Source organism: Ovis aries, chromosome 15 (assembly GCF_016772045.2).
Source record: "Ovis aries strain OAR_USU_Benz2616 breed Rambouillet chromosome 15, ARS-UI_Ramb_v3.0, whole genome shotgun sequence".
Classification (NCBI taxonomy): domain Eukaryota; kingdom Metazoa; phylum Chordata; class Mammalia; order Artiodactyla; family Bovidae; genus Ovis; species Ovis aries.
This window is the reverse complement of record NC_056068.1, coordinates 28,765,840-28,792,757: the sequence shown is the minus strand read 5'-3', so window position 1 is coordinate 28,792,757 and position 26,918 is coordinate 28,765,840. Positions and strand designations below refer to the sequence as shown.

General features: G+C 41.6%; 2 protein-coding genes across 9 annotated transcripts in view; both read right to left on the bottom strand.

The window, feature by feature from the left end:
* UBE4A (ubiquitination factor E4A) overlaps positions 1 to 11,036 on the bottom strand; it is a 37,717-nt gene extending 26,681 nt beyond the window's left edge. The window contains exons 1-4 of one of the 7 annotated variants that reach the window (XM_060399313.1): positions 10,949 to 11,036; positions 7,921 to 7,995; positions 3,414 to 3,579; positions 2,494 to 2,655 (exon numbers count right to left, since the gene is read on the bottom strand). In XM_060399313.1, coding sequence (XP_060255296.1) covers positions 2,494 to 2,614 — 121 coding nt within the window. In that variant the 5' untranslated portion in view covers positions 2,615 to 2,655; positions 3,414 to 3,579; positions 7,921 to 7,995; positions 10,949 to 11,036. Of the gene's footprint in view, positions 1 to 2,493; positions 2,656 to 3,413; positions 3,580 to 6,823; positions 6,903 to 7,920 lie in introns of all 7 variants that reach the window. The other 6 variants (XM_060399314.1, XM_060399315.1, XM_060399316.1 and 3 more) reach the window with 6 other exon arrangements.
* Positions 11,037 to 13,787: 2,751 nt separating this feature from the next.
* LOC443398 (T-cell surface glycoprotein CD3 gamma chain) lies at positions 13,788 to 25,568 on the bottom strand. Of its 2 annotated transcripts, XM_004016069.4 has the most exons (7): positions 25,486 to 25,568; positions 21,880 to 21,903; positions 21,227 to 21,442; positions 20,404 to 20,535; positions 19,232 to 19,275; positions 18,382 to 18,450; positions 13,788 to 14,555 (listed from the first exon to the last, which is right to left on the bottom strand). In XM_004016069.4, exons 1-6 carry the CDS (start codon positions 25,544 to 25,546, stop codon positions 18,400 to 18,402), a joined length of 528 nt encoding a protein of 175 aa, XP_004016118.2. In that variant the 5' UTR covers positions 25,547 to 25,568; the 3' UTR covers positions 13,788 to 14,555; positions 18,382 to 18,399. The 2 variants fall into 2 exon arrangements, with proteins under 2 accessions (XP_004016118.2, XP_060255294.1); XM_060399311.1 differs by having other exon boundaries at positions 13,788 to 19,275.
* Positions 25,569 to 26,918: the final 1,350 nt, after the last annotated feature.

Below are 26,918 nucleotides of genomic sequence, written 5' to 3'. Positions count from 1 at the left end.
CAGTCACCATGCTGTTCACTGCATCCTTATGCCTATTACTGGAAGTTTGTACCTTTTGGAACTCTTCACCCATTTTGTCACCCCCAACCCCTGCCTCTGGCAACTCCAAATCTAGTCTGCTTGTGTGTTTTTTTTTTTTTAATATTCCAGTGTAAGTGAGATCATATGGTATTTGTCTTTCTCTGACTTATTTGCCTCAGCACAGTGCCCTCAAGGCCCATCTACTGTCCACCTGAATAATGCTGCAATGAACATGGGGGTGCATATATCTTCTCCAATTAGTGTTTTTGTTTTCTTTGGATAAATACCCAGAGGTAGAATTGCTGGATCATATGGTAGCTTTATATTTAATTTTTTTAGGAACCTCCATGCTGATATTTTCCAGTGGCTGAACCAACTTACAATCCCACCAACAGTGCACAAGGGTGCCCTTTGCTCCACATCCCTGCCAACACTTATTATTTCTTGTCTTTTTGATAATAACCATTCTAACAAGCATGTAGTGGTTTTGATTTACATTGCTCCAATTAATGATGTTGAGCACTTTTTCATGCAGATGTTGACCATCTATATGTCATCTTTGGAAAAATATTAATTCAGATCCTCTGTCCATTTTTAAATTGGATTGTTTGGGGTTTTTTGTTATTGAGTTATATCAGTAAACATCTTAAGTACAGAATTCTGAAATCCCTGGTTATAAAATCTACCATATTTCAAAAACGAAGTTTTATTTTTTCTACTCATAATTAATTGTATTCCATAATGCCAAAAGTAGCAACATTATCTTCCCTACAGAATCCTAGCGAGCAAAGAATTATCTAATAGATCAACAGGCCTTTAATTATATTAAATACATGGCTTTTCCCTGATTTTAAGAGAACACATTTTTGTTACTTTTAAATTTTTATTTATTTATTTTTGGCTGTGATGCTTGGGCAAAATTCTCAGATGCAGGTTGCTTCAGTGTGGTGAACTGAGCAAAAGTGAAGCTCAATACAGGAGGTCAAAGGTTTTGTGACAGTACTAACTGCTGGAGGAAAACAGGTTAGACCTGGTGACCTGGCAAACTCAGTGTAAACAAACTAAGACGATGAGGTGCCAAAATAGTAACAGAAGGGCATGCACCTGACTTGTTCCCACTGCAATGCTCCCAGTCCTAGCCAGCCTTATGTCTGTTTATGGCCAGAGGGATGAGTGTTCAGTTGCTCTATTCCTATACCATTAAGGTCTCCTCTGAACTCCAAGAGTGATAGGTGCTGATTAGCAAAATTTCCCTCAACCACATACTTAAAATTTTTTTCTCATTTCCTTATTTTTCCAGTTCTACACTCTTCAATCTCCTACAATCTCCTAATCCAAGGGTTCCCATTCTGAGCCTATATTTTAGAAATCTGGGAAAGTTTTCAGAGACTGAGACTCAGAGCTTCCTCTTTCCATCATGTTAAGAAGGTCAGCATTACATGTATTTTTTCTCTGTTTCATCTGTCTCTGTCTACTACTCATCTGTCTTGCTCTCACTTCTTTTTTATTCAATCCTAATCAGAGAGTAAGGCCATATGTACACAGAAGTGTACATATCTGAACGCTTCTGAAATAAACAAAATAAAGGCAAAGTATAAATGTTTCTCCTTTCCTAAAAATAAAAACACATTTTTTTGGAGGGAGGAGAAAGGGAGCAATTTCTGGCTTGAAAGTTTGTGCATATGCTCAGAAAACTAATATATTTGGGAAACAGCATCCTAATTCTTCTAGTTCATATATTACCTATAGGGAGGAAGCTAGACTTGATCTTTACTTTGGTCCCAGATGAGGAAAATCACTTTTCTGATTAGTAAGATGTCCTAATTTTTTCCACATAAAGGGTAAGGGTCAGATTTTCCTAGAACTCTGTTCTAAAAGCAGTAAGCTGGGGAGGGAGGTGGGAGGGGGTTCATGTTTGGGAACGCATGTAAGAATTAAAGATTTTAAAATTAAAAAAAAATAAAAAATAAAAAAATAAACATAAAAAATAAATAAAAGCAGTAAGCTATGAAAGAAGCATTTTGCTTGAGATAAGGCTCTGAAGCACTGGGCTTAAGAACAAATCTCATTTCTCTATAGGCTGGAAGGCTCTAAGTCTTCCTTTAACACACCTGCTGTCTACAGCTGCATGTGACTTGTTTCCCACACCTACCACTATAACCTCAGTTTCCTATGTTTTTAGCATCTTTGTTAAGTATCTTTTGCTAGATGATTTGTAAAACAAGAAAGCTTGACAGCTTTGGGAGCATGATGGGCATCTGTTACTCCAGAACCACCTGTTCTCTGGTCTTTTTAAGCCAGGGATAGGCCAAGGAGAAGTCCCCCAAACCAAACAAACAACAAATACGAACAAAATACCAACTTCTGCCCTAAATATAAATTCCAGTTGCAATTAAGGACCCAAAGAATACTTAATTTGGGAAGACCCCATTCTAGGTCATCTCATCCGCTGCTATTGTCTCCTCCACTTACCAGATTGCTGCTTCAGCTGCTCTTTTTGGATTGCTGCAAACTGTTTGGCATCAGCCAAGGAGCCAAAAAGAGCAGCAAAGGGGTTACTTGAGATGTTGTTGTTATTCTCCTGGTCTGTCATTTCACTTTAAAGTATCCTCCATCCAGACCTAGGGGGAGGGGCTATAGAAAGGACAGGTATTAAGACGTGGAAGGGCAGATAACACAACAGTTGTGATAAAATCATAGTTGTTTCTTTTCCCATTCCTTGACTACAGTGTATTTTAAAAGGCTTTGGGTAAGACTTGCCAACTTTTGTTCCAAGATTAAGGCGTTTTTGGCAAAATGGTTACAAACTGACCAACTGGAGAAGCTGGCCTGATTTGGGGGTGGCTAAAACCAAGAAACTTAAAAGATGCTCAGGAACGCAATTATCTGTTGACATGTTCTATTTGCTATACCTTTTTAAAAAATAGGTTAAATAGAGAGGATTATTTAAGTCAAAGAGGAAACTGAGCTACTAGTGTAACAACAAAGTGGCACTTAAACATGACAGAAACTATGGATTTCTCACAAATCTCTAGGCTGGTTGACTAGTTCTCATTCAGGATGAGCATAAAGTGGTGCTTGTGCTTGCTCAGGCTTCTGTGACTTGCGGGTTGGAGCCAGGAACTCTTCAGCTACACAGAAACTAAATGGAAGCCTATATGTCAGAGGTGGAATTGCAAACCAGGATAGGAATCAGATTAGGAGCATACCATGGGTTTTACATCTATATTAAGCAATCCATCTCTACTTCCTGGCTTATGACTACTGATGTTTCTTCCTCCAAGAACAAAATGGTCTTTGCTTAATTCTACATTTAATCTTCCCTGTTTATCTGGTTTTTACAATACTGAAGAAACACAATTCCTGGTGTGTAATATGAAATAGATATATACCTCAAAGGTATTTAGAGGAGCTGACTGAGCCTGCATTTGCACTCTTCTGATAACATTTCCTCATCCAAGCGCCAAGGGGACTCAGGGGTATAGCGGGATGAGCAGAGTTCCCTGAAAGGCTTTCTCCCCTTTTGAAATTTTAAGGCCACAGCATAGAAATACAACCCTGAAAAGGGTGAGAAGAGACAAAGGGTATGAATATTCTGCTTACGAGGATGCTGAACTGCTACAAGGACAGAGGTTCTTAGAAGCAGTGGGGTCAGGGATACAAGGCAGGAGGCAAAAAGAACATTTGGTTTACCTTTAATTGAGGTAAGACTCCTTATGGAATCACACTAACAAAAGCTAATACAAGTCGGAAAATTTACTCTTTTTTGGAGAGAGACTATAACACTTCTTGACAGTTCTGAGGCATCTCTACCTGTTGCTTCGTGTTCCTCTGTTGAGCTTTCTGCCTAAAAGCTAATGATTACTGAGCTGTAATGACAGTCTAGTCTCGTCTCAGGATGCTGCTGGCCTTGACTACTTCAAAGAACTGAAAGGTTAGATGTTGCTCTATGTATTTTACTTTTTATTATGTATAGTTTAATTGAGCTTAATCATGCAAAAAAGAAAGATAGCATACTTAAAGTTGGAATTAACAATCCTTACGAGGTCTTTCCTTCTCTTTAAACACTGTACTGTTGTTCAGTCGCTAGGTTGTGTCTGATTCTGTGACTCCAGGGACTGCAGCACACCAGGCTTCCCTGTCCATCACTATCTCCTGGTGTTTGCTCAAACTCATGTCCATTGATTCCATGATGCCATCCATCCAGACTGTCCTCTGTTGCACCCTTATCCTCCTGTTCTTAATCTTTCCTAGCAACAGAGTGTTTTCCAATGAGTTGATTCTTTCCATCAGGTGGCCAAAGTATTCGAGTTTCAGCTTCAGCATCAACCCTTCCAATGAAAATTCAGGGATGAACTCCTTTAAGGTTGCCTGGTTTATCTCCCTGTTATCCAGGAGACCCTCAAGAGTCTTCTCCAGCACCACAGTTTGAAAACATCAATTCTTTGGTGCTCAGCCTTCTTTATAGTCTAACTCTCACATCCATACATTGCTACTGGAATAATCACAGCTTTGAGTATATGGACCTTTGTCAGCAAAGTGATATCTCTGCTTTTTAATATGCTGTCTAGGTTTGTCATAGCTTTTCTTCCAAGGAGCAAGTGTCATTTAATTTCATGGCTGCAGTCACCATCCACAGTGATTTTGGAGCCCAGGAAAATAAAATCTGTCACTGTTTCCAATTTTCCCTCATCTATTTGCCATGAAGTAATGGGATCAGATGCCATGATCTTCGTTTTTTGAATGCTGAGTTTTAAGCCAGCTTTTTTACCCTCCTTGTTCACCTTAATCAAGACGCTCTTCAATTCCCCTTCACTTTCTGCCATTAGGGTGGTGTCATCTGCATATCTGAGGTTCCTGATATTTCTCCCGGCAATCTTGATTCCAGCTTGTGGTTCATCCAGCCTGGTGTTTCCCATGATGTGCTCTGCATAGCAGTAAAATAAGCAGGGTGACAATATACACCTTTCATGTACTCCTTTCCCAATTTTGACGTCCTTTGTTCCATGTCCGGTTCTAACTGTTGCTTCTTGACCTGCACACAGGTTTTGCAGGAGACAGGTAAGGTCGTCTGGTATTCCCATCTCTTGAAGAGTTTTCCACAGTTTGTTGTGATCCACACAGTCAAAGGCTTTAGCACAGTCAATGAAACAGATGTTTTTCTGGAATTCCCTTGCTTCTTCTATGATCCAAAGCAAGTTGGCAATTTGATCTCTGTTTCCTCTGCCTTTTCTAAATCCAGCTTGTACTTCTGGAAGTTCTCGGTTCACATTCTGTTGAAGCCTAGCTTGAAGGATTTGAGCATTACCTTGCTAGCATGTGAAATGAGCGCAACTGTATGACAGTTTGAACATTCTTTGGCATTGCCCTTACTTACTTCCCTTAATTCATGTAAAAGCACCAAGAATTGTGTCACTGTTAGCTGATCACCACCCTACCTCTATCCTGAGATACCCAGAGGAATGCAAAAAGTGTAGTGAGCTCTTTTTATTTTTCTGTCTCCAAAATATCAATTTCTTTTTTCAACATGACACCCCCAGTTTTCCTTTGAGGATCCACTCTGCTCCCAGTCCATGTGTTCAGAAGGGATGACCTCACCCACTAGCTCTAGGAATGGGCATATGAATCTGGCTTGGCCAAAAAGAATACAGCAGTCTCTAGCCAAAGGGACTGATTCAGGAGTGGGCACTGATTCTCTAGCAAGGCCTGTTATTAGATTGGTGCAAACGTAATTGCGGTTTCAGACCATGAATTTTGTATCATTATAACTAGGCTCTAATACATCTTTATTAATTAAAATAGGAACCATTACAATCAACACATTTTTGCCAACAAGAAACAAATGTTTGTTCATGTGGCATAAATGCTTCAGGATTCGATGAACTCTTGGAAAGCATTTTCTGCATCCTGCAGGTTGTGGAAGTATTTTCCTTGCAAAAAGTTGTCGAGATGCTTGAAGAAGTGCTAGTAGGTTGGTGTGAGGTCAGGTGAATATGGTGGATGAGGCAAAACTTCTTGCACTGTTGGTGGGAATGTAAACTGATACAGCTACTACAGAAGACAGTATGGAGATTCCTTAAAAGCTAGGAATAAAACCACCCTATGACCCAGCAATCCCACTCCTAGGCATATACCCCGAGGAAACCAAAACTGAAAAAGACACATGTACCCCAACGTTCACTGCAGCACTATTTACAATAGCTAGAACATGGAAGCAACCTAGATGTCCACTGACAGATGAATGGGTAAAGAAGTTGTTATACATATACACAGTGGACTATTAATCAGCCATTAAAAAGAACACATTGGAGTCAGTTCTAATGAGGTGAATCAACCTAGAGCCTATTATACAGAGTGAAGTAAATCAGAAAAAGATAAATATTGTATACTAGTGCATATATATGGAATCTAGAAGGATGGTCGGAGAAGGAAATGGCACCCCACTCCAGTACTCTGGCCTGGAAAATTCCATGGATGGAGGAGCCTGGTAGGCTGCAGTCCATGAGGTTGCTAAGAGTTGGACATGACTGAGCAACTTCACTTTCCCTTCTATGCATTGAAGAAGAAAATGGCAACCCACTCCAGCGTTCTTGCCTGGAGAATCCCAGGGACAGGGGAGCCTGATGGGAGGCCGTCTATGGGGTCGCAGAGTCGGACATGACTGAAGTGACTTAGCAGCAGCAGCAGCAGCAGCAGGATGGTACCAAAGAATTTATTTGCAGGGCAGCAATGGAGAAACAGACATAGCGAACAGACTTATGGACATGGGGAGAGGGGAGGAGAGAGTAATGTGGAAACTTACATTACCATATGTAAAATAAGATAGCCAATGGGAATTTGCTGTATGTCTCAGGGAACTCAAACAGGGGCTCTGCATCAACCTAGAAGGGTGAGATAGGAAGGGAGATGGGAGGGAGGTTCAAGAAGGAGGGGACATGTATACCTATGGCTGATTCATGTTAAGGTTTGACAGAAAACAACAAAATTCTGTAAAGCAATTATCCTTCAATTAAAAAAAAAAAAAAAAAAACTTCATAGCCCAATTCATTTAACTTTCGAATCGTTGGTTGTGTGATGTGTTGTTGGGAGCTGTTGTGGAGAATTGGGCCCTTTCTGTTGACCAATGCCAGCTGCAGGCATTGCAGGTTTTGGTGTATCTCATCGATCTGCTGAGCATACTTCTCAGATGTAATGGCTTCTCTGGAATTCAGAAAGCTGTAGTGGATCAGGCTGGCAGCAGACCACCAAACAGTGACCATGACCTTTTTTGGGGTGCAGGTTTGGCTTTGGGAAGTGCTTTGGAGCTTCTTCTCAGTGCAACCCCTGAGTTGGATGTCACTGGTTGTCATATAAAATCCACTTTTTGTTGCATGTCACAATCTGATTGAGAAATGGTTCGTTTTTGTTGCATAGAATAAGAGAAGACGACATTCCAAAAGGACTACTTTTTTGATTTGCAGTCAGTGCATGAGGCACCTACTTATCGAGCCTTTTCAACTTTCCAATTTGTTTCAAATGCCGAATGAAAATGGTCAGCACTGAGCTCTTTGGCAACTTCTTAAAACATGTAGTTGTAAGAGGATCAGCTTTGATGATTCTCTCAATAGGTTGCTGTCAACTTCTGATGGCTGGCTACTACGCTCAACTTCAAGGCTCTCAATTCCTTTGCAAAACTTGAACCACCACTGCACTGTACATTCATTAGTTCCTGGGCCAAATGAGTTTGATGTTTCGAGTTGTCTCCACTGTTTTATGACCCATTTTGAACTTGCATAAGAAAATCGCTCAAATTTGCTTTTGTCTAACATCATTTACATAGTCTAAAATAAATAGCAAGTAATAAGTCATTAGCAAAAAAATTAAGGGAGAAATGCACATTAAAATGATGTATAACATAACCATATTTAAGAATGTATTCCAATATCAAGTGGTAAACTTCAACAATGCAGAAACCGCAATTACTTTTGCACCAACCTAAAAGAATCAGTGAACACTAGCTTCAGGCCTTTGGCTAAACCAACAGAAAAGGAAACTCTTTTTTTTTTCCTGCTTAGGTTGCTAGGCTGGTAAGACAGGAACCCAGAGTTGCCGTCTTTCCACCATCTAGTGAAGGCCTAGCCTAAAACTAAACTAACATGTAGGAAAAGACATGTGAGATGGAAAGAGAGCCTTCTCAGGTATAAAAAAGCCAATAGATTTCCCTACACTGTGGGAGCCAGTTCAAATGAGTTTTTAAAAATACAACTGAAAAGAGTTCAGATTAGTACAAAGGAGATGCATCACTTGCGCTACCTATGCAAAAAGGAAGGAAATCGAAAGCCAAGAATTAGAACGTAGGACATATACGGGCTCTAAGACTATCAAGAGACCTAAAGAGGATTTATCCTCATAAATGGCATTATTTCCTCCTTTCTCAATAATACACTGTCACATTACATAAAGCTAGCTTAAGACTTCCCTGGTAACCCAGTGGTTAGGACTTCACCTCCCAGTGCAGGGGGTGTAGGTTCAATTCCTTGTCCTCCCTGGTCCGGGAGCTAAGACCCCACATGCCTCACAGTAAAACACAAAAAACAAAATATAAAACAGAAGCAATATTGCAACAAATTCCATAAAGACTTAAAATGGTCCACAAAAAGTTAGCTTCCCATGACATTTTATCTATATCAATAGGACTTATAACTTTCTAATTATAACTTTCTACATTGTATTCCTAATGTAGATCTTCTTTCTTACTAGAAGGTAAGCAATATGAGTACAGGCTCATACCTAATTATTTTTTTTCTTGTGTCTGGTATATTCCATAAACACAAAATCCAAAACATGCATCAAATGAGTCAATCTTACATGTAATTACTCCTGACCTTCTTGTAATCAATAGCAGCACCCACAGTCCTACTTTAAGGTAAGGGTTTTACTGTTTGTCTTGGGTTGCAGTGGAAGGTCAAGGTATCAGGCCAGACACTTGTGGCCCTTTGGTATCTCAGTATGTGTAGAACAGAGAATGGAAATAAAGCTCTGTTGTCATCCATGATGAAAGACAAAAAGGGCTTTGCCTACCTCATTAAGCTCATCTTTCTCATATGTACTTCAAATCTGTGCAACAACTATTTTCATGGAAAAAGAGCTAACTGTGCAACCAGGAAAATTTTACATGAAAAGGGAGGATCATTTGATGAAACCTTTGTAGGGATGCCAGTTTAGATTTGGTCAAGGATCTCACAAATGTAAAAAGAGCAACCAGATGTGACCCACTCCAAAAGAAAAGTCTGATAAAATGGAATCTTGATATTGTTTAATATTCAATATCACTGGGAATTTATAATCTCCTTTCAACTACCATACCATAAAGCACTATCCTGTCGTCAGCCTTTGGCATGACACATCTGCCAATTCTTAGAAGTTTTTGGATTTGATTTTAAAAATGCATCCTCTTTATTTATTTATTTACTTTTGGCCGTGAGGCTTGCAGGATCTTAATTCTCCAACCAGGGATTGAATCTGGGCCCTTGGCAATGAAAGTGCAGAGTCCTAACATGGGACTGCCAGGGAATTCCCCCAATACATCCCCTTTAAAAACACATTTCTGATAGATGTGCTGCAAGGCTCTACATTTATAAAAGTTGTCTACCTCCAGTCCTATACAATCTTCTTGAGAATATGGCTAATCCTCTTAAGGGGGCACTTTCAGCCTTTAAAGACATGACCACATAAATGTTTTAACATCAAACTTGGTATTGCTTTTAAACAGAAATACTTGGAATACTTCACAAAAATGAGACTGTCATAATCAAGCTTTATTAAATCATACTCCACAAGGTTTCTTTCCTGGAGAGTAATACGTGTGTGTGCATGCACCTGCACGGTTGCCCAGCTGTGTCTCACTCTGGGACCCCGTGGCCTGTAGCCCACCCAGATCCTCTGTCCATGGAACTTCCCAGGCAAGAATATTGGAGTGGGTTGCCATTTCCTACTCCAGAAGACCTTCCCAAGGCATGGATGGAACCCGAGTCTTCTGAGCCTGCCTGCATTAGCACGTGGGTTCTTTACCATGGCACCACTTGGGAAGCCCAGAGTAATACATAGATCAAACCGAAAAAGAAATTTAAAAAATTATTTCAGGGTTACATGCTCCACCCAATAACCCTTTCAGACCTCTACATGCCAACAGATCCTTAAATTACATCAAACTAGAAGGATCTCATCAAGCTGCAAAGCAGACAGCATTCCTTCCTGGGTCCCATTTTATATGAGGGCTCCCTTGTGAGACCAAAACAGCCTATGGCAGTGAGACTAAACGTACATATCCTTGTTCTTGGAGTGAAAAGCTGATTCCAAAGAGAATACGCATCAAACATAAGCTTCTGAGCTCGGTTACTTAATTTTAGAAGTGTCCTCTAAACCCAAATGCTGAGGGAGCAAGAAGCAGAATAACAGAAGAGTTCTGAGGGGTGAATGATCACTTCCCTTAACAAATGTCAACACCTTGCCACATGGATTCAACTGGTTTGACTACAGGGACCCAAGTTTAATTTTCTCTTCTTTGGCACCAGGGTATCTGTTGTCTACTCTCTATATTTTATCACCCCAGGTTCCATAAGGGATTCGCGGCACACAGGGAGACCTACCCACTAGGGGCACGTTCTAGAGAAGGAAAGCCAAAAATAATGCAAGGCCAGGATTCTGGCCTTTTCCAGGAGCGGAATGGCAACGAGGGGCAGAAATGCCAGAAACAGGAGCACTGTAAGGGGTTCCCAAACCAGACAGGGTCGAAGTTCTTGAAGGAGAGACAGTGTTTAGGAAAGGACAGGAGAATTTGGAGGAGGTAAGCGTGCAAAGATTTGGACTGGCATCCGACTAGGAGAAAAAAAAAAAATCACACTGCAGACTCAACGATCCCCTCCCCTCCAGCCATATCCTCTCTTACCAGAGCCTGAAAGGCCAGCAGCGACGACACGACAGAGTCTCAGTGGCCGAAGAGCTGCCACTTCCGAGTCAGCAAGGCAACCGGAACTGACGTCATGACCAGGCGCCAAGCCGTGTGCAATTTCATCCAGGCGCCGGAAGCTGGGTGTGTCGCCCTGTGCTGGGAGCGGGCGCGCAAACATTCCCACAGCGCATGCACTAACTGGCTGCGGCCGGGCGGAAGTGGCCGGAAGCGGCCTTGGGGTTGGTTGTGTTGGGGGCGGGTCGCGTTGAGCAGGGAGAGCGGTGTTTCGGAGGTCGGTAGGAGTAAACGGGCCTGGGAAACCCATGTATCGGCAATAGCTATGAGGTGGTGAACCCTGGCTCTGCTTAGGCATTTACGGACTTATGCTTTCTATTTTTCCCACCGATGTGCCTTACTGAAACAGCTTCTATGATTCTTCATAGATCATTTTTGTCTGTGAAGCAACAGTAGCATTAACAATAACTGAAACTTGTGAGCTCTTATTAGGTGCCAGGCAGTGTGTTCAAATATGCTGTCTTTGATTGGGTTGCAGTTTTCTTGTCAGGTGAAGAGGATGCAGATCCTCAAGGGTACTCTGAAGTTACACAGAGGGAAAAAATGGAGCATACTTTTCAAGTGCAAGTGAAAAGACAATACCTACAGTGATGGAAAGTATTTGTAAATCACATTACTGATTTAAAAAATTATATCCAGTTATATTAAAAAGTCTATAACTCAACAATAAAACCTCAAACAACTTGATTAAAGAATGGACAATGGGCTTGAATAAATAGTGTTCTATAGAAGATATGCAAATAGCCAATAAGCGCATGAAGAGGTGCTCAATGTCACTAATCATTAGAGAAGTGCAAGTCAAGACTACAATGAAGTACTACCTCATCCCTCTTAGGAAGGTGATTATGAAAAAGTAAAAAGAAAATAAGTCTTGGTGAGGACGTGGTGAGATAGGGACCCTTGTGAATGTAAACTACTGGACTATTTCAGAAAAAGTTTAGTGTTCCTTAAAGAGTTAAACAATTATCATATGATGCTGCAATTCTACTTCTGGCTAAATACGTCAAAGAAATAGTTATTTGTACAGCACTGTTCATAGCAACATCATTTGTAGTAGGCAGAAGGTGCTGCTGCTGCTGCTGCTGCTGCTGCTGCTGCTGCTGCTGCTAAGTCGCTTCAGTCGTGTCCGACTCTGTGTGACCCCCATAGACGGCAGCCCACCAGGCTCCCCCTTCCCTGGGATTCTCCAGGCAAGAACACTGGAGTGGGTGGCAGAAGGTGGAAACAACCCAAATGTCCATTGACAGATGAATGGACACACAGAATGTGGCATATACATACAGAAGGTTATTATTAAACCTTAAAAGGGAAGGAAATTTTGCTACATGCTACAACATGAATGAACCTTGAGAATATCATGCTAAGTGAAATAAGCCAGACACAAAAGGACAAATACTATATGCCTCTACTTATATGTGGTACCTAGAGTAGGCAAATTCATAAAGACAGAAAGTTAAATAGAGGTTACCAGGGACTGGGGCGGAGAAGGCAATGGCAACCCACTCCAGTACTCTTGCCTGGAAAATCCCATGGACGGAGGAGCCTGGAAGGCTGCAGTCCATGGGGTCGCTGAGGGTTGGACACAACCGAGCCACTTCACTTTCACTTTTCACTTTCATGCATTGGAGAAGGAAATGGCAACCCACTCCAGTGTTCTTGCCTGGAGAATCTCAGGGACGGGGGAGCCTGGTGGGCTGCCATCTATGAGGTCACACAGAGTCGGACACGACTGAAATGACTTAGCAGCAGCAGCAGCAGGGACTGGGGAGAGGGAGGAATAGGGAATTATCTTTTAATAGGTAGAGTGTTTCTTCAGAATAATGAAAAAGTTATGCAAATGAGAGCTGATGGTTGCACAACATTGTGAATGTATTTAATGCCACTGAATAGTACACTTAAAAATGGTTAAAATGGTGTTTTACTTTAACACACACACACACAGACATGAATATGTACATACCAAATGTTGAGCAATCTTAGAGTGCCTATTATGTTCTAGCATTGTTTTAGCTCCTCAAGCTATAGTAGTGGAAAAAAGAATACAAGTCTTCCTTTTTGGAGTTTACAATCTGGTGAGAGTGGAGCATTTAAAATCAATGTGCATAAGGTGGATTTTTCAATAAATAGTTCCAGATTAAGTGGGTAGCTGTGTGATTGAAAAGTTAGCCAATATATTAGACCTTTATACATTGGATTAAATTAGTCTAAGATGGATCAGAGATTTAAATATATAAACCAGGAAAATGCTAGAGGAATTAATGGAAGAAAAGTTTTAAAAGAATAATCTTAGAATGGGAGAAGGCATTTTAAAATATGAAACAACCTAGAAACCATAAAAGAACAGTGAATTCTACTACATGCAAATGTTTGTAAAATGTGTGTAGAAAACCAACCATAAGTAAAGTCAAAACCCAAATAACAACACTGTGAAAATATTTGCAATTAATATTGTAAACAAAAGATCTAGTTTCCCAAATATGTAAAGGATTGTTGCAAGTCAATAAGACAATCAAAGGATATGAGCCTATATTTCATGAGCAGGAAAAACAAATGATTCACTCTCATTTTTAATTAGGAAAATGCAAATTAAAATTAAGCCAAGACGCCGTTTTAACTTATCTGATTTACAAAGTTGAAAAAGCTTAGTAGTGCACTTTTGGATTGTATATGAAACAATAGGCACTCATTAGAATTATGTATTGGTCCAAGCTCTATGAAGTGCAATTTGGCAATATTTCATTAAATGACAGGTGAAAATACATTATGGTCCTGCAATTGCATTTATTTGTATTTGTTACAAATAGTCTTAATGTTCAAAATAACATTTATCGTTAGAACTAAAACTATAAAAACATCTTTGTGATCTTGGGTTTGGCAAGGATTTCTTAGTCATGACACCAAGCGCACAATCCATAAAAGAAAAAAAAGAGTAGAACAGATTTCAGCAAAATTAAAAACCTTTGCATTTCAAAGGACACCATTAAGAAAATGAAAAGACAAATCACAGACTGGTAGATATATTTGCAAATCATATATCTGCTAAAAGACTTTTATTTGAAAATATATAAAAACGTTTACAATTCAATAGTAAGAAGAAAAACAAATAACTGAATTTTAAAAGTTGTGAATACGCACTTCACTAAAGATATGATGAGAATAGCCAATAAGCACATGAAAAGATGTTCAACATCGTTAGTCATTAGAGAATGCAAATCAAAGCCATAATAAGATACTGTTTTACATCCCCTAGAATGGCTATACTAAAAAAGATAGTAACGAACTTTTGTGAGGATGAGAAGAAAGAGGAACCCCAACCACTTATCGCTGCTGGGAATGTAAAATGGAACAGCCAGTTTGGCAAACACTTTGGCAGTTTCTTAAACTGATATAGATAAATTTACCATACCACCCAGCAATCCTTCCCTCCTAGGTAGCAACCCAGAGAAATGAAAACATATGTCCACATGAAGACTTGGCACAAGAATGTCCAGAACATCCATATGATTCCATTTTTCCAGAAAAGGCAAATCTAAAGGGACAGAAAAGAGATTAGTGATTGCCGGCTGAGCTATGAGGGAAGCCCCCAGAAACAGCACAAGAAACTTTAAGAGACTGATGGAAGTAGTCTAAATCTGGATTATGGTGATGGTTGTACAACTGGGAAAATTTGATAAAAATTACTGAGAACAGGTGAAATCCTGTAAGGTGAGTGATTTTATAGCATGTAAATTATACCTCAATACAATTTTTAAGAGCTTCCTTGGTGGCTCAGATGGTAAAGAATCTGCCTGCAAAGCAGGAGACCCTATTTGATCCCTGGGTCTGGAAGATACCCTGGAGAAGGGAATGGCTACCCATTCCAATATTCTTGCCTGGAGAATTCCATGGACAGAGGAGCCTGGAGGGCTGGAGTCTATGGGATCACAAAGAGTTGGACATGACTGAGCAACTACAACTACTACAATTTAAAAAAATGACATTTCTACAGTCATTGTGGCATTGTAAGAGCAAAAGAACCAGCTTAAACATCCATTAGTAGAGGACTAGTTGAGAAAATTATAGGTGATCTGTACAAAGCGGCTATATTTTTTAAAAAGGAGCTCCTTTATATGTTGGTATGAAGTACTCAGATTTTATTGAATAGAATAAAATCTTGAAAAGTGCGAGATGTATAAGACAACATTTGTGTGAAAAATATGGGGAGAATAATGCACACTTGGAATTTGCTTATATATGCCGAGAGTATCTCCAACATAGAGTATTTTATATATCTTGTAAGACTGTATTGTTATTGTTCAGATGCTCAGTCATGTCTGACTCTTTGCAACTCCATGGACTGCAGCACGCCAGGCTTCCCTGTCCTTCACCATCTCTCAGAGCTTGTTCAAAATCATGTCTATTGATTCTATGATGCCATCCAACCATCTCATCCTCTGTCATCTCATTCTCCTCCTGCCTTCAATCTTTCCCAGCATAGGGTCTTTTCTAATGAGTTGGCTCTTTGCATCAGGTGCCAAACTATTGGAACTTCAGCTTCAGCATCAGTCCTTCCAATGAATATTCAGGATTGATTTCCTTTAAGATTGACTGGTTTGATCTCCATGCAGGCCAAGGGACTCTCAAAGTCTTCTCCAACATCACAATTCAAAAGCATCAATTCTTTGGTGCTCAGCCTTCTTTATGGTCCAACTCTCACATCCATACTTGACTACTGGAAAAACCATAGCTTTGCTGGACCTTTGTTGGTAAAGGTCTTTGCTTTGTCTCTGCTTTTTAACATGCTGTCTAGGTTTGTCATAGCTTTCCTTCTAAGGAGCTAGTGTCTTTTAATTTCATGGCCTCAGACAACATCTACAGTGATTTTGGAGCCCAAGAAAATACAGTCTATCACTGTTTCCATTGTTTCTCTATCTATTTGCCACGAAGTGATGGGATTGGATGTCATGATCTTAATTTTTTGAATGTTGAGTTCTAAGCCAGTTTTTTTGCTCTCCTCTTTCACTTTCATCAAGAGGCTCTTCAATTCCTCTTGCTTTCTGCCACAAGGGTGGTGTCATCTGCATATCTGAGGTTATTGATATCTCCTTGCAATCATGATTCTGGCTTGTCCTTCATCCAGCCCAGCTTTTCATATGATGTACTCTGCATAGAAGTTAAATAAGCAGGGTGACAATATTCAGCCTTGATGTACTCCTTCCTAAGTTTGAACCAGTCCTTTGTTCCATGTCTGGTTCTAACTGTTGCTTCTTGACCTGCATACAGGTTTTGCAGGAGGCAGGTAAGGTCGTCTGGTATTCCCATCTCTTGAAGAGTTTTCCACAGTTTGTTGTGATCCACACAGTCAAAGGCTTTAGCAAAGTCAACGAAGCAGAAGTAGATGTTTTTTTTCTGGAACTCTCTTGCTTTTTCTATGATCTACTGGAAGCTGGCAATTTGATCTGTTTCCTCTGCCTTTTCTAAATCCAGCTTGAACATCTGGAAGTTCTCAGTTCATGTACAGTTGAAGCCTTGCTTGGAGAATTTTGAGCATTACTTCAATAGCATATGAAATGAGTGCAGTTGTGCTGTATTTTGAACATTCTTTGGCATTACCTTTCTTTGGGATTGGAATGAACACTGATCTTTTCCAGTCCTGTGACTACTGCTGAGTTTTCCATATTTTCTGGCATATTGAGTGCAGTACTTTAACAGCATCATCTTCTAGGATTTGAAATAGCTCAACTGGAATTCCATCACCTCCACTAGCTTTGTTCATAGTGATGCTTCCTTAGGACCACTTGACTTCACATTCCAAGATGTCTGGCTCTAGGTGAGTGATCACACCATCGTGATTATCTGAATCATGGAGATCTTTTTTGTATAGTTCTTCTGCGTATTCTTGCCACCTCTTCTTAATATCTTCTGCCTCTGTTAGGTCCACACTAATTTCTGGAAACTAGTATTATTGTTTGCCTCTGGAGAAGGCAACTGGGTGGCTGCGTAGGGAGTGAGAGGGAGACCTTTCACTGCGTATTTAAACTATGTGAATTATGACTTACACCGAAAGTAAATAAAAATGTAAAAAAAGATATTCAAATAAAGGAGGCTGTTTGCCCTTTCCATTTTTCTTTTCTAGAAAAATTACTTCCAATAGGTGGCGCTCCTGAAACACCATACGAGTTTTGTTGTTCAGTCGCTGAGTTGTGTCCGACTCTATGGACTGCAGCAAGGCAGTCTTCCCTGTCCTCCACCATCTCCCCCAGAGTTTGCTCAAGTTCATGTCCATTGAGTTGGAGATGCTATCTAACCATCTCATCCTCTGCTGCCTTCTCCAGGCACTCAGTTACCCAGTTAATACAAGTTTTGCTTTATTTTGAGAGAAACTCAAATTTGCTCTGATGGCCTTTCTTCTCCATTTGTCACCTTTGTGAAGTCTAGATTTAGGGCTGAAAATTTCTCTGCTAGGTTTGCTCCAAAATGTATTGCTTTGTTTCTGAGAACTGGATAGAAGGGAAAGCACCTGGATTTTAAAAAATGCAACTGGTTCAGAAAATCAAATATTGCTTGGGCCCTGTTTCCCTGATTGGAGTTTCTGGTTGATTGAATGAGAACTTGGGATCGATTGGAAGATTAACATAGGTCAGTGATTCTTTTTTTCCCCCTAATATATATATACTTCATTGAAGTATAGTTGCCTTGCAATGTTTAAGGTGCACAGCAAGGTGATTCAGTTATACATATACACAAACATTACTTTTGAAATTATTTTCCGTTATAGGTTATTACTATTACTTGGGCTTCCCTGGTGGCTCAGACGGTAAAGAATCTGCCTGCAGTGTGGGAGACCTGGGTTCAATCCCTGGGTTGGGAAGATCCCCTGGAGGAGGGCATGGCAACCCACTCCAGTATTTTTGTCTGGAGAATCCGTTGGACAGAGAAGCCAGGTGGGCTGCAGTCTACTGGGTTGCAAAGAGTTGGACACGACTGAGCAACTAAGCACCTACAGCACAAACATATTATTTATATATATGTATACAAAAGTTTTCTACTATGCTTAATAAAGGCTTGAGAATTATAGATCAGTGATTCTTAACTAAGGGCGACTTTGCTACCGAGGGGATATTTGCAGTATGTGGAGATATTTTTGTTGTCAGACTTGGGGGTGCTACTGGCATCTGGTGGAGAGAGGCCAGGGATGCTGCTATAAATCCTACAATGCACAGGAGAGTCATCCCCCTCCCCCCATGGAATGATCAATCAACTCTCCCTACCCTCCCGTCCTTATAGCTGCTTGGGGAAAGGAGATAGGCTTGGCAGTAGTTGGGAGGGCAGGTAGTGCAAAGGCACTTCCTTAGAATCAGTGTAGAAAGACATACCTAGTCTGAGTCTTGGGTTCACTTCTTCCTCAGGTGGCTGTATTGGTCATCTTCCCGTTCCTTAAGGGGCTACAAAGGACATTTTATCATCATCCTCTATGAATTAATTTATATGTATTTATTTTTTAACTTAAAAAATTTATAAAATTTTTTAGCTTTTACTTCCAATGTCTTTAATTTTTTTCACCTTTCTTCAGGTATATATATTTATGCTTTTGTCATTTCTTTATATTTAAGTTTTATTGGAGTATAGTTGATTTGCAATCTTGTGTTAGTTTCAGGCATCAGCAAAGTGAGTCAGTTATGCATATATCCACTTTTCTTTTTTTAAGATTCTTTCCCATTTGGCCATCACAGAGTACTGAATAGAGTTCCCTGTGCTATACAGGAAGTTCTTATTAGTTGTCTATTTTAGATACATCGGTGTGTAAATGTCAATCCCAATATTCCAGTTTATTCCGCCCCACTTTACTCCCTGGTAACCATAAGTTTGTTTTCTACTGATGCATACTTATTGAGTGCTTTTTATGTTCAAGGTTTTGGAGTGGTTTCCTCGTGGTCCTGGGGGCAGAGGAGGACAAGGATGGAGGAAGGCGCTGCGCCTAGTTTCTCTGTGTGGCCCTCTCAATATGTTCTTCAGCTTGTCTTACTAGATCCTTACCTCAGTCTCTCTCGACCATTCTCTTTGTTTCATCCATTCCACCCAAAGGGATAACGATGCCATTGTCTGTTATGTCCTAAGCAGTTTTTGTGTACATGGTAACTTCCAAATAACTTGCCCACCCGACCCCCATTTCAAAATTTTACCACTACTGACTAGCAGTGTCTCTTTCATTTCATATTCACTTACCTGGTAGAGCTGGTCATTGTTCAACAGCGTCTGCTTGTCTGAAGCTGCACAAAAAAATAAACAAAATGTACACACAAACAAGACAGAATGAATAATAAACTGGGTTATATTCTCGCAATGGGGTACCGAATAGCAATAAGAATTAGTGAAATACATCTACACACAACATTATGGATGGATCTCACAAGCATATTGTTGAGTGAAAGAAACCACACACAAGAGTACTTAATGTGTGAGTCTATTTACATAAGGATCAAAACCAGGGAGAATGAATCAATGTTGTTAGAAATTAGGAGAATGGTTGCTCTGGGGACTAGGTAGAGGCTGGAAGTGACCCCAAGGATTAATTTACTTTCTTTAACTGGGTGCTGAATGCATGTATGTGTTTGCTTCGTTAAAACATTTTTTTGAGCTGTGTATATGTGATTCATGCACTTTTGTGAATGCAGGTTTTACTTATATAAAGAGATTTTTTTTAAAGTACAGAGGACAGGGACTTCCCTGGTCGTCCAGTGGTTAAGAATCCATCTGTAAGTGCAGGGGACACAGTTTTGATCCCTGCTCTGGGACGATCACGCATGCCACTGAGCAACTAAGCCTGCGAGCAGCAACTACTGAACCTCTGTGCCCAGAGCCCAGGCTCTGCAACTAGAGAAGCCCCCGCAGTGAGAAGCCCTGCACTGCAACGAAGAGTAGCCCTGCTTGCCACAACTACCAAAAGCCTGCATGCAGCAGTGAAGACCAACAGCCAAAAATAAACAGATAAAATTAAATAAACAGTGAGTAATTTTTTAAAAATGTACAGAGGACAAGTCAGAGAGAGTTGTATTTCGAAACAGGCAAATATGCTATGAAAACACCAAGTGTCCTGTTCCTCCTGCCTTCAGAGTCAGAGCCTCACTGGACCATGCTCATCAGCAACACTTGCTAACCCAGCCTCTTCTATTGGGTCTCTTTTGGTAGGAAGGAGGCTGAGGGTCCCAGATCGCCTCAGCTCTCATCTAAAAACATTATTTTGTTTTGTTTCTTGATTTATTTGGCTGCGCCGGGTCTTACTTGTGGCATAAGGGATCTAGTTGCCTGACTGTGGATCAAACTCTGGCCACCTACACTGGGAGCTAGGAGTCTTAGCTACTGGACCACCAGGGAAGTCCCTAAGAACATTCTTTTACCTCTTGACTGGCGAACTCCTTCCTGTCCAGCAATGAAGTAGACCCCAACAGCAAGGAGGAAAATGCTGACGATTTCAGTGAAGATAAAGCCAGCCACAGTGGCTGGATTCAGTTCAATGCAGTTCTGACACACTGTGGGGAGAGAGAAGGACAAGAATTCCTTCAACCCTGGATTTTTTTTCTCTTGAGATAATATTTCTGTCCAGGGCAGCAGGCCTCTCTGTGGGTGGTATGGCTAGGGAATTGCCTGGAAGATCCTTGGACTAAGAACTCAGTGCTTTGTGATGTTCCTTTATTGTGCAGGAGTCTGGGGGAAATCCATGTGGTTTTACTACCAGCAACTATTGAAATAAACTGCTAAGTCACTTCAGTCGTGTCCGACTCGTCGCGACCCCATGGACTGTAGCCCACCAGGCTCCTCCGTCCATGGGATTTTCCAGGCCAGAGTACTGGAGTGGGGTGCCATTGCCTTCTCCGTTTGAAATAAAAGGAAGACCATATCCCATTCTCCATGCTACAGTCGCTCAACTTGTAATCTCCCCTGTCTCCTTTACCTGTCTTAACTTGGTTTGTATAAACTGCTGACTCCTCCAAGCAGTGGGGCCTACCCAAAGGTGAGCCAGGCTTTATAAGACAGGCTATGCTTTTTCAAAATGTTGGGGGAACTGCTTTGTTAAATTTAAAAAAATGTAAGCTGAGATTAAGAAAGCTGACTCTTACATTACTGTTTAGCGTCTATGTCTACATCCATCCCAGACAAGAAGCTCACCAGAGCAGCCGGTACTGCTTAATTTCACATAAGCAAACCAAAAGGGATACGTACTTCTATAATATATTTGGAGTGATTTTGATTCGTTACTTGATCCTTTACATTCATATATTCCTCGAGGGTCTTTGGTACTACTTCCAAGATCCCAAGTAAGTTTATTTGTGTCTCCAGAACTTATTTCTTTCATATCTTTAAGCCATGTGATCTTTTTTTCATCCGTGACACAAATCAGAATTACAGAACCATCTTCTCGATTGTCATCCACTTTTACTGAAAAAGGAAATGCATGTTAAGATCTTGCCTCTGAAATTCTCCCTGTCTCGGGGCACACATGATTCACAGGGGAATCTGTTTAGAATTCCAGGTTCTATTCAATAGTTCTGGGGAAGCACTGAGAGTTGGCATTTCTAACACACTCCCAGGTGAAGCCAGTGCTGTTGATTCATAGGTGGTGCTTTGAGTAATGCCTAGCTGCTAGGGCCCAGTTTCTCCTCCAAGCACCAGACAATTAATTGTTTAGCTCCAGGAAACCCAGGAAGGTCAAGACTGGCCACTGATTTGGTTAACAATGGAAGGATTTGCTCTCTATCCTTTATCATCCCATCCCTTCTAAGCTGTTCACTTGCTCCTATAGGACTGCCGTTGTGAGAGGCCATATTTCCATGAATTTCCCCAGTCTGCTGATAGAAAGAAGACATTTCCCTTACCTTCTCTCACATAGGCCATAGTACCTGCAGAGACAGAAGACAGAGGATTAGCTGCGCATGGAGCCCTTCAGATCTCCTGATGCATCATTTCCACAGTCATTTGAGGCCAAGATGAAGAGAGAGAGCCTAATCCATGTGAGTGACAGTATCTGTACTTATTTCCCTGGATGGTAGCCTAAACCACCAAACTGAATTTAGGGCGTTGTTTAATAAAAATTTGTCTAGTCTTTGTTCTGGGCTTCTGGGAGGGAGTTTCTCCACCCTTGGAATTTTATGAATGATAGGATTGCCTTTGTGTTTCTTGGTGGACCCTTGGATCATACATGAATTTATGTTAAAGAGATGACTCAGGATGGGACAGGTCAAGTCTAAACATGTGATTAGAGAATCGGGACTTTGAGCTCTCGGAGGTGGAGGAGGGACTGGGTATTGAGTTCAGTCACGTGATCAATGATTCAATCAATCATGTGTATGTGATGAAATCCCAAGAAAAACTCAGTGGCACTTCCTGGTTGGTAAACATATCAACATGCCAGGAGGTTGATGTATTTTAATTCTGGAAGGAAAAAGCATGGAACCTCTGTGTTCAGGACCCTCCCAGACTTCACTCTATGTGTCTCTTCATTTGTCTAGATCTAATTTTTTTTTTTTTTAAATAATGAAACTGTACTTGCAGTACAGGGCTTTCCTGAGTTCTCTGAGCTGTTCTAGCAAATTCTGAGAGGGTTCTTGGGAACTCTCCAGATTTGTAGGCAGTTCCTCAGAAGTGCGGGTGGTCTGGGGATCCCTGAACCAGTGCCTCCCTTTTTAAGTGAGGGGAGTCTTTTTGGGGACTGTGCCCTTCACCTTTGGGGTCTGATCCCAACTCTGGATGGTTAGCACTGAGCAATTGTATTGCACTGTATGTAAGGGTATTGCCTGTACAGTGTGGAATGCTCTGCTCCTTTAGCAGCTAAAGCCTTGCAAAAGATTGGGTGTGTATTAGCTAAAGTCTTTTACAGCAGAATTACTTCTATAATGTTCAGCTTTGGTGACCCACTTTTTTTTGTGTGTGTAAATCCTGAATGTCCCGAAGGAGTTAGCCACTAAATAGCCCTCAAATCTGTCTCAAAACTCAGAGTGGTAGAGTTGCATGCTGGACATACTATAGAGAACCAACACTGGAGTTCAACTCAATTGGATTTAATCCAAACACTTACCGATCACTATTAAGTGCCTGACATGAAGAAGGAGTATGGAAGAAAAGGGTGGTGATACAAATAACTAGTTGTTGCTTCTGAAGAGTTTACAATGAAGTGGAAAATAACCCACAAATGTAATAAATGTAATAATACTTATAAATTATCATTTAGTACTCGCATAAATGCATATGGAAAGGGGTAGAAACTATTGATTTTGGCCAAGGGTGAGGAACAGGAAAAGCTTGACAGAGAAGATAGCAGTCTTAGAACTTCACACAGAGCTGAACTGAACTGTATATGAATACCAGTTAGCACAGTGCCTGAAACATGGTAGGAGCATTATATGTTTTGAATGAAAGTATGAATGGATAAATGAAAAAAAAAAAAAGGCAAGACAAAGAGTTAAGCAGATTTCTAACTAGCTCTTCTCCCCAGCAACCTGGTCACTGTGAAAGAAACAAAGAGTCCTCTCATTCTAATCCTGATACCATAGAAAAGACAGTATAATTGATTGCTGACATTTAAATTTTTGATTATCTGAATTCTAGTTCCTTCTAGGACTTGAGAACTCATGTAGCCAAATTTCCTAGGTTGATGGCTGAGAGAACTGAACCCAGAGGGAGGAGGCATCGCCAAGTTCACCTGGCTCATTGGTGACTGAGCTGCACACAGAACTCAGGTTTCTGCGGCTCAGTCCAGGGCTTCTTTTTGCTCTACAGAAATAGCTGCCACACAGGCTTTCAGCACTGCCCCTCACCCTGTGTTGTCTTCAGTTGGCTCTTTCTCTATTCCTCTCAGAAATAATTCTAAACTCCAACGTCTCTTCTAGTCCCCAACTCAGTCATCACCCAGCTCAATTTTAGCAGGTTACATTGCTGCCCACTTCAGTTCAGTTCAGTTGCTCAGTTGTGTCCGACTCTGTGACCCCATGAATTGCAGCACGCCAGGCCTCCCTGTCCATCACCAACTCCTGGAGTTCACTCAGACTCACGTCCATTGAGTCAGTGATGCCATCCAGCCATCTCATCCTCTGTCGTCCCCTTCTCCTCCTGCCCCCAGTCCCTCCCAGCATCAGAGTCTTTTCCAATGAGTCAACTCTTCCCACTTAGTTCACTGAAAACATGGATGCTGTAACGGCTCTTTCTTCTTCAGCTTCTTTTCCACCCACAAGCGTCTCTAAGGCTGGAGCCATCTGCGCTTCCTCTCTTCTAGTCTCAGTGGGGGAGATTGCCTTGTTCTCTGTGCCCTTGATCCCACTCGTGACTGCAGCCTTCAGTATCAGTTCCAGGGCCTCCCTCTACTCACTGTCTTCTCCTTTAGCTTGGAAATGTGCTCAAGTTTCTTTCACACACAAACACATTTCTTCTTAGAGTCTGCTACTTCTCCACTTACCACTCAACCTCTCCAGCCTTCTCATCCAAACTTCTTTAAAGAACATTTTACATTTGCTGCTCTTTTGCCCCCTTGCCCTCCACCTTCTACTCATTTCCGTTTGGCTTCCACTCACACTACCTCACTTAAACTCCTTTACGTCATCCATGATCTTTGTTTTGCCAAATCCCACAGACTTAAACTTTTAAATATATTCTTCTATCAGTGGATGTACCTTTAGCATTTCATACTCTTGGCGATGCTCTCCTTCTGGAAGTTCTCTACTCCCTTGGTTTCTATGGAATTGCACTCACCTGATTATTTCAGCTCTCTGATCACTCCTTTATCTCTTTCCTGACACTTTTTTCCTCTAACTTTCCTTAACAGCGATATCCTCACAGTTCCATCCTCAGCCTCCTTTTCCTCACATCTCGCATAATGCTTGAATGATGTCAACAACTTTCAATGTCTAGAGTCCATATTCCAGGCATCGACCCAGTTCATCCACTTCCTACTGAATTCCCAAATGAATATTCATACAAGTACCCTATATTGTGCTTTATACTCAGTCTGGAAATGTTGAAACTTATCACTTCAATCAGACTACGAGCCCATGGGGGGCAGAAGGTTATTATTTACCTTTATATTCTCCTAGCCTGATACATACTAGGATCGACCTCACACATATTTGTTGACCAGCTGACCGACCGAGTAAGTGAATGCTCTATAAGTCTACTCCTAGCCGGAGCTCTGAGTTAAGGAATACAACCTGAGCAACTGGCCTGTGCCCTTTGGGCTACATTCAAACCTAAGATGGCGGCATCCGGGTCCTCTCTCAAGTCCCCCTGTTTTGATTTCTTAAGGGACAAGCACTCCACCTCTCCCATGGAACACTGCTTCTCTCTAGCACAGAAACTTCTTTTTTGCCCTTCCTTCTTTGAACTTCAGGGTGACATCTCAAGGTTAGGGGATCCCAATACTCTTGTCCCCCCCGTGATGGGCTTCTTCCCTTGAGCCCTTCTCCGGACTGTCAGACCCCCTAGTGGGCCCTTACCTTGAAGAAGAGTGATGGCCAGGATGAGGCCAGCCAGACGCTTCCCCTGCTGCATATCCATCTCTGTTCTCCGCAGAAGCACTGAGCAACCCACAGCAGCCAGCCAGCCAGCCTGTGCTAGCAGCTAGCCTGGCCCCGCCCAGCATCCTTAGGGCTGGGGCCCCTGTGAGCCTCCACCCTGGGCTGCTAGTGTGGGCAGTGGGTGGGGGCAGGGCTCAGGAGGGCTGCAGGTGCAGATGGCTCTGACTTTCCGTTGGGGAGAGGAGCGTGGGAGGTGGAGGGGAGGGAGCGGGACAGAGTGCTGGATTTCCATCTCAGAGACTCGGCTTATACAGAAAGCGCCCTTGGGTGCTGGGTGGGAGGTGGCCTGGGCCCCTTTCTTCATGAGGAGGATAAACACTTCCGCCATTATCTGTTACTCGGAGCTCAGCCAGTTGTTGCCTGTTGCTAGCTGTTGTTAGAACTGATGAACTTCACTGGGAACCCTTAGGTGCTTAGGGCTGGAGCTCTGAGCAGAGAGCCACCTCAGTCCAGGGATTTTTTTTTCACTGCTCTTTGAAGATGAGATCGTCAAAGTGGTGCCTGCCTGGAAAGGAATAGATAGGATTATTCCTCCAGGACAGGATATGCATTTCCAGGGACAGGGGCCTCAGCTGAACTCCCAGGATCTCAGGCCCCTCAGCGAGTTAGCCAGTGAATCAACGAAAACATACAGAGCTCTCTTCAGGTGTTTGGAAAACAGAAGCCAGCAAGGCATGTACAATCTCTACCCTCGGGTAAAATATAGTCTAACTGCAGCAGTGTAGACAGTTTTGGATCTCCATATCCCAAAGGGAAAAACTCCATTTGTCTCCTGGGGAAGCTCAATTGTGCTTGCGAGTTAATCATATTGCTATTATTATTTTTAATATTCATTTACTTATTTGGCTGTGCAGGTCTTAGTTGCAGCACGTGGAATCTTTGGTCTTCTTTGTGGCATGTGAACTATTAGCTGTGGTGTGTGGGATTTAGTTTCCTGACAAGGGACCAAACCCAGGGCCCCTGCATTGAGAGTCTTAACCACTGGACCATAAGGGAAGTCCCGATCATATTGTTACTAATAACTCTTACTTACACATGTAAAGTGTCAGTATTAAGTGTTAGTTAATAGTTAGTCAGTCATGTCCGACTCTTTGCAACCCCATGAACTGTTGTCCTCCATGCTTTTCTGTCTATGAGGTTCTCCAAGCAAGAATACTGGAATGGATTACCATTCCCTTCTCCGGAGGATCTTCCCGACCCAGGGATCAAACCCAGGTCTCCTGCATTGCAGGCAGATTCTTTACCGTTTGAGCTACAGGGAAGACCTATGAAGTGTCAGGCACCATACAAACATTCTGTTTGAATTCTTTTCATGATACTGAGGGAATTAGTCTCTGGAGAATTCTGTGACT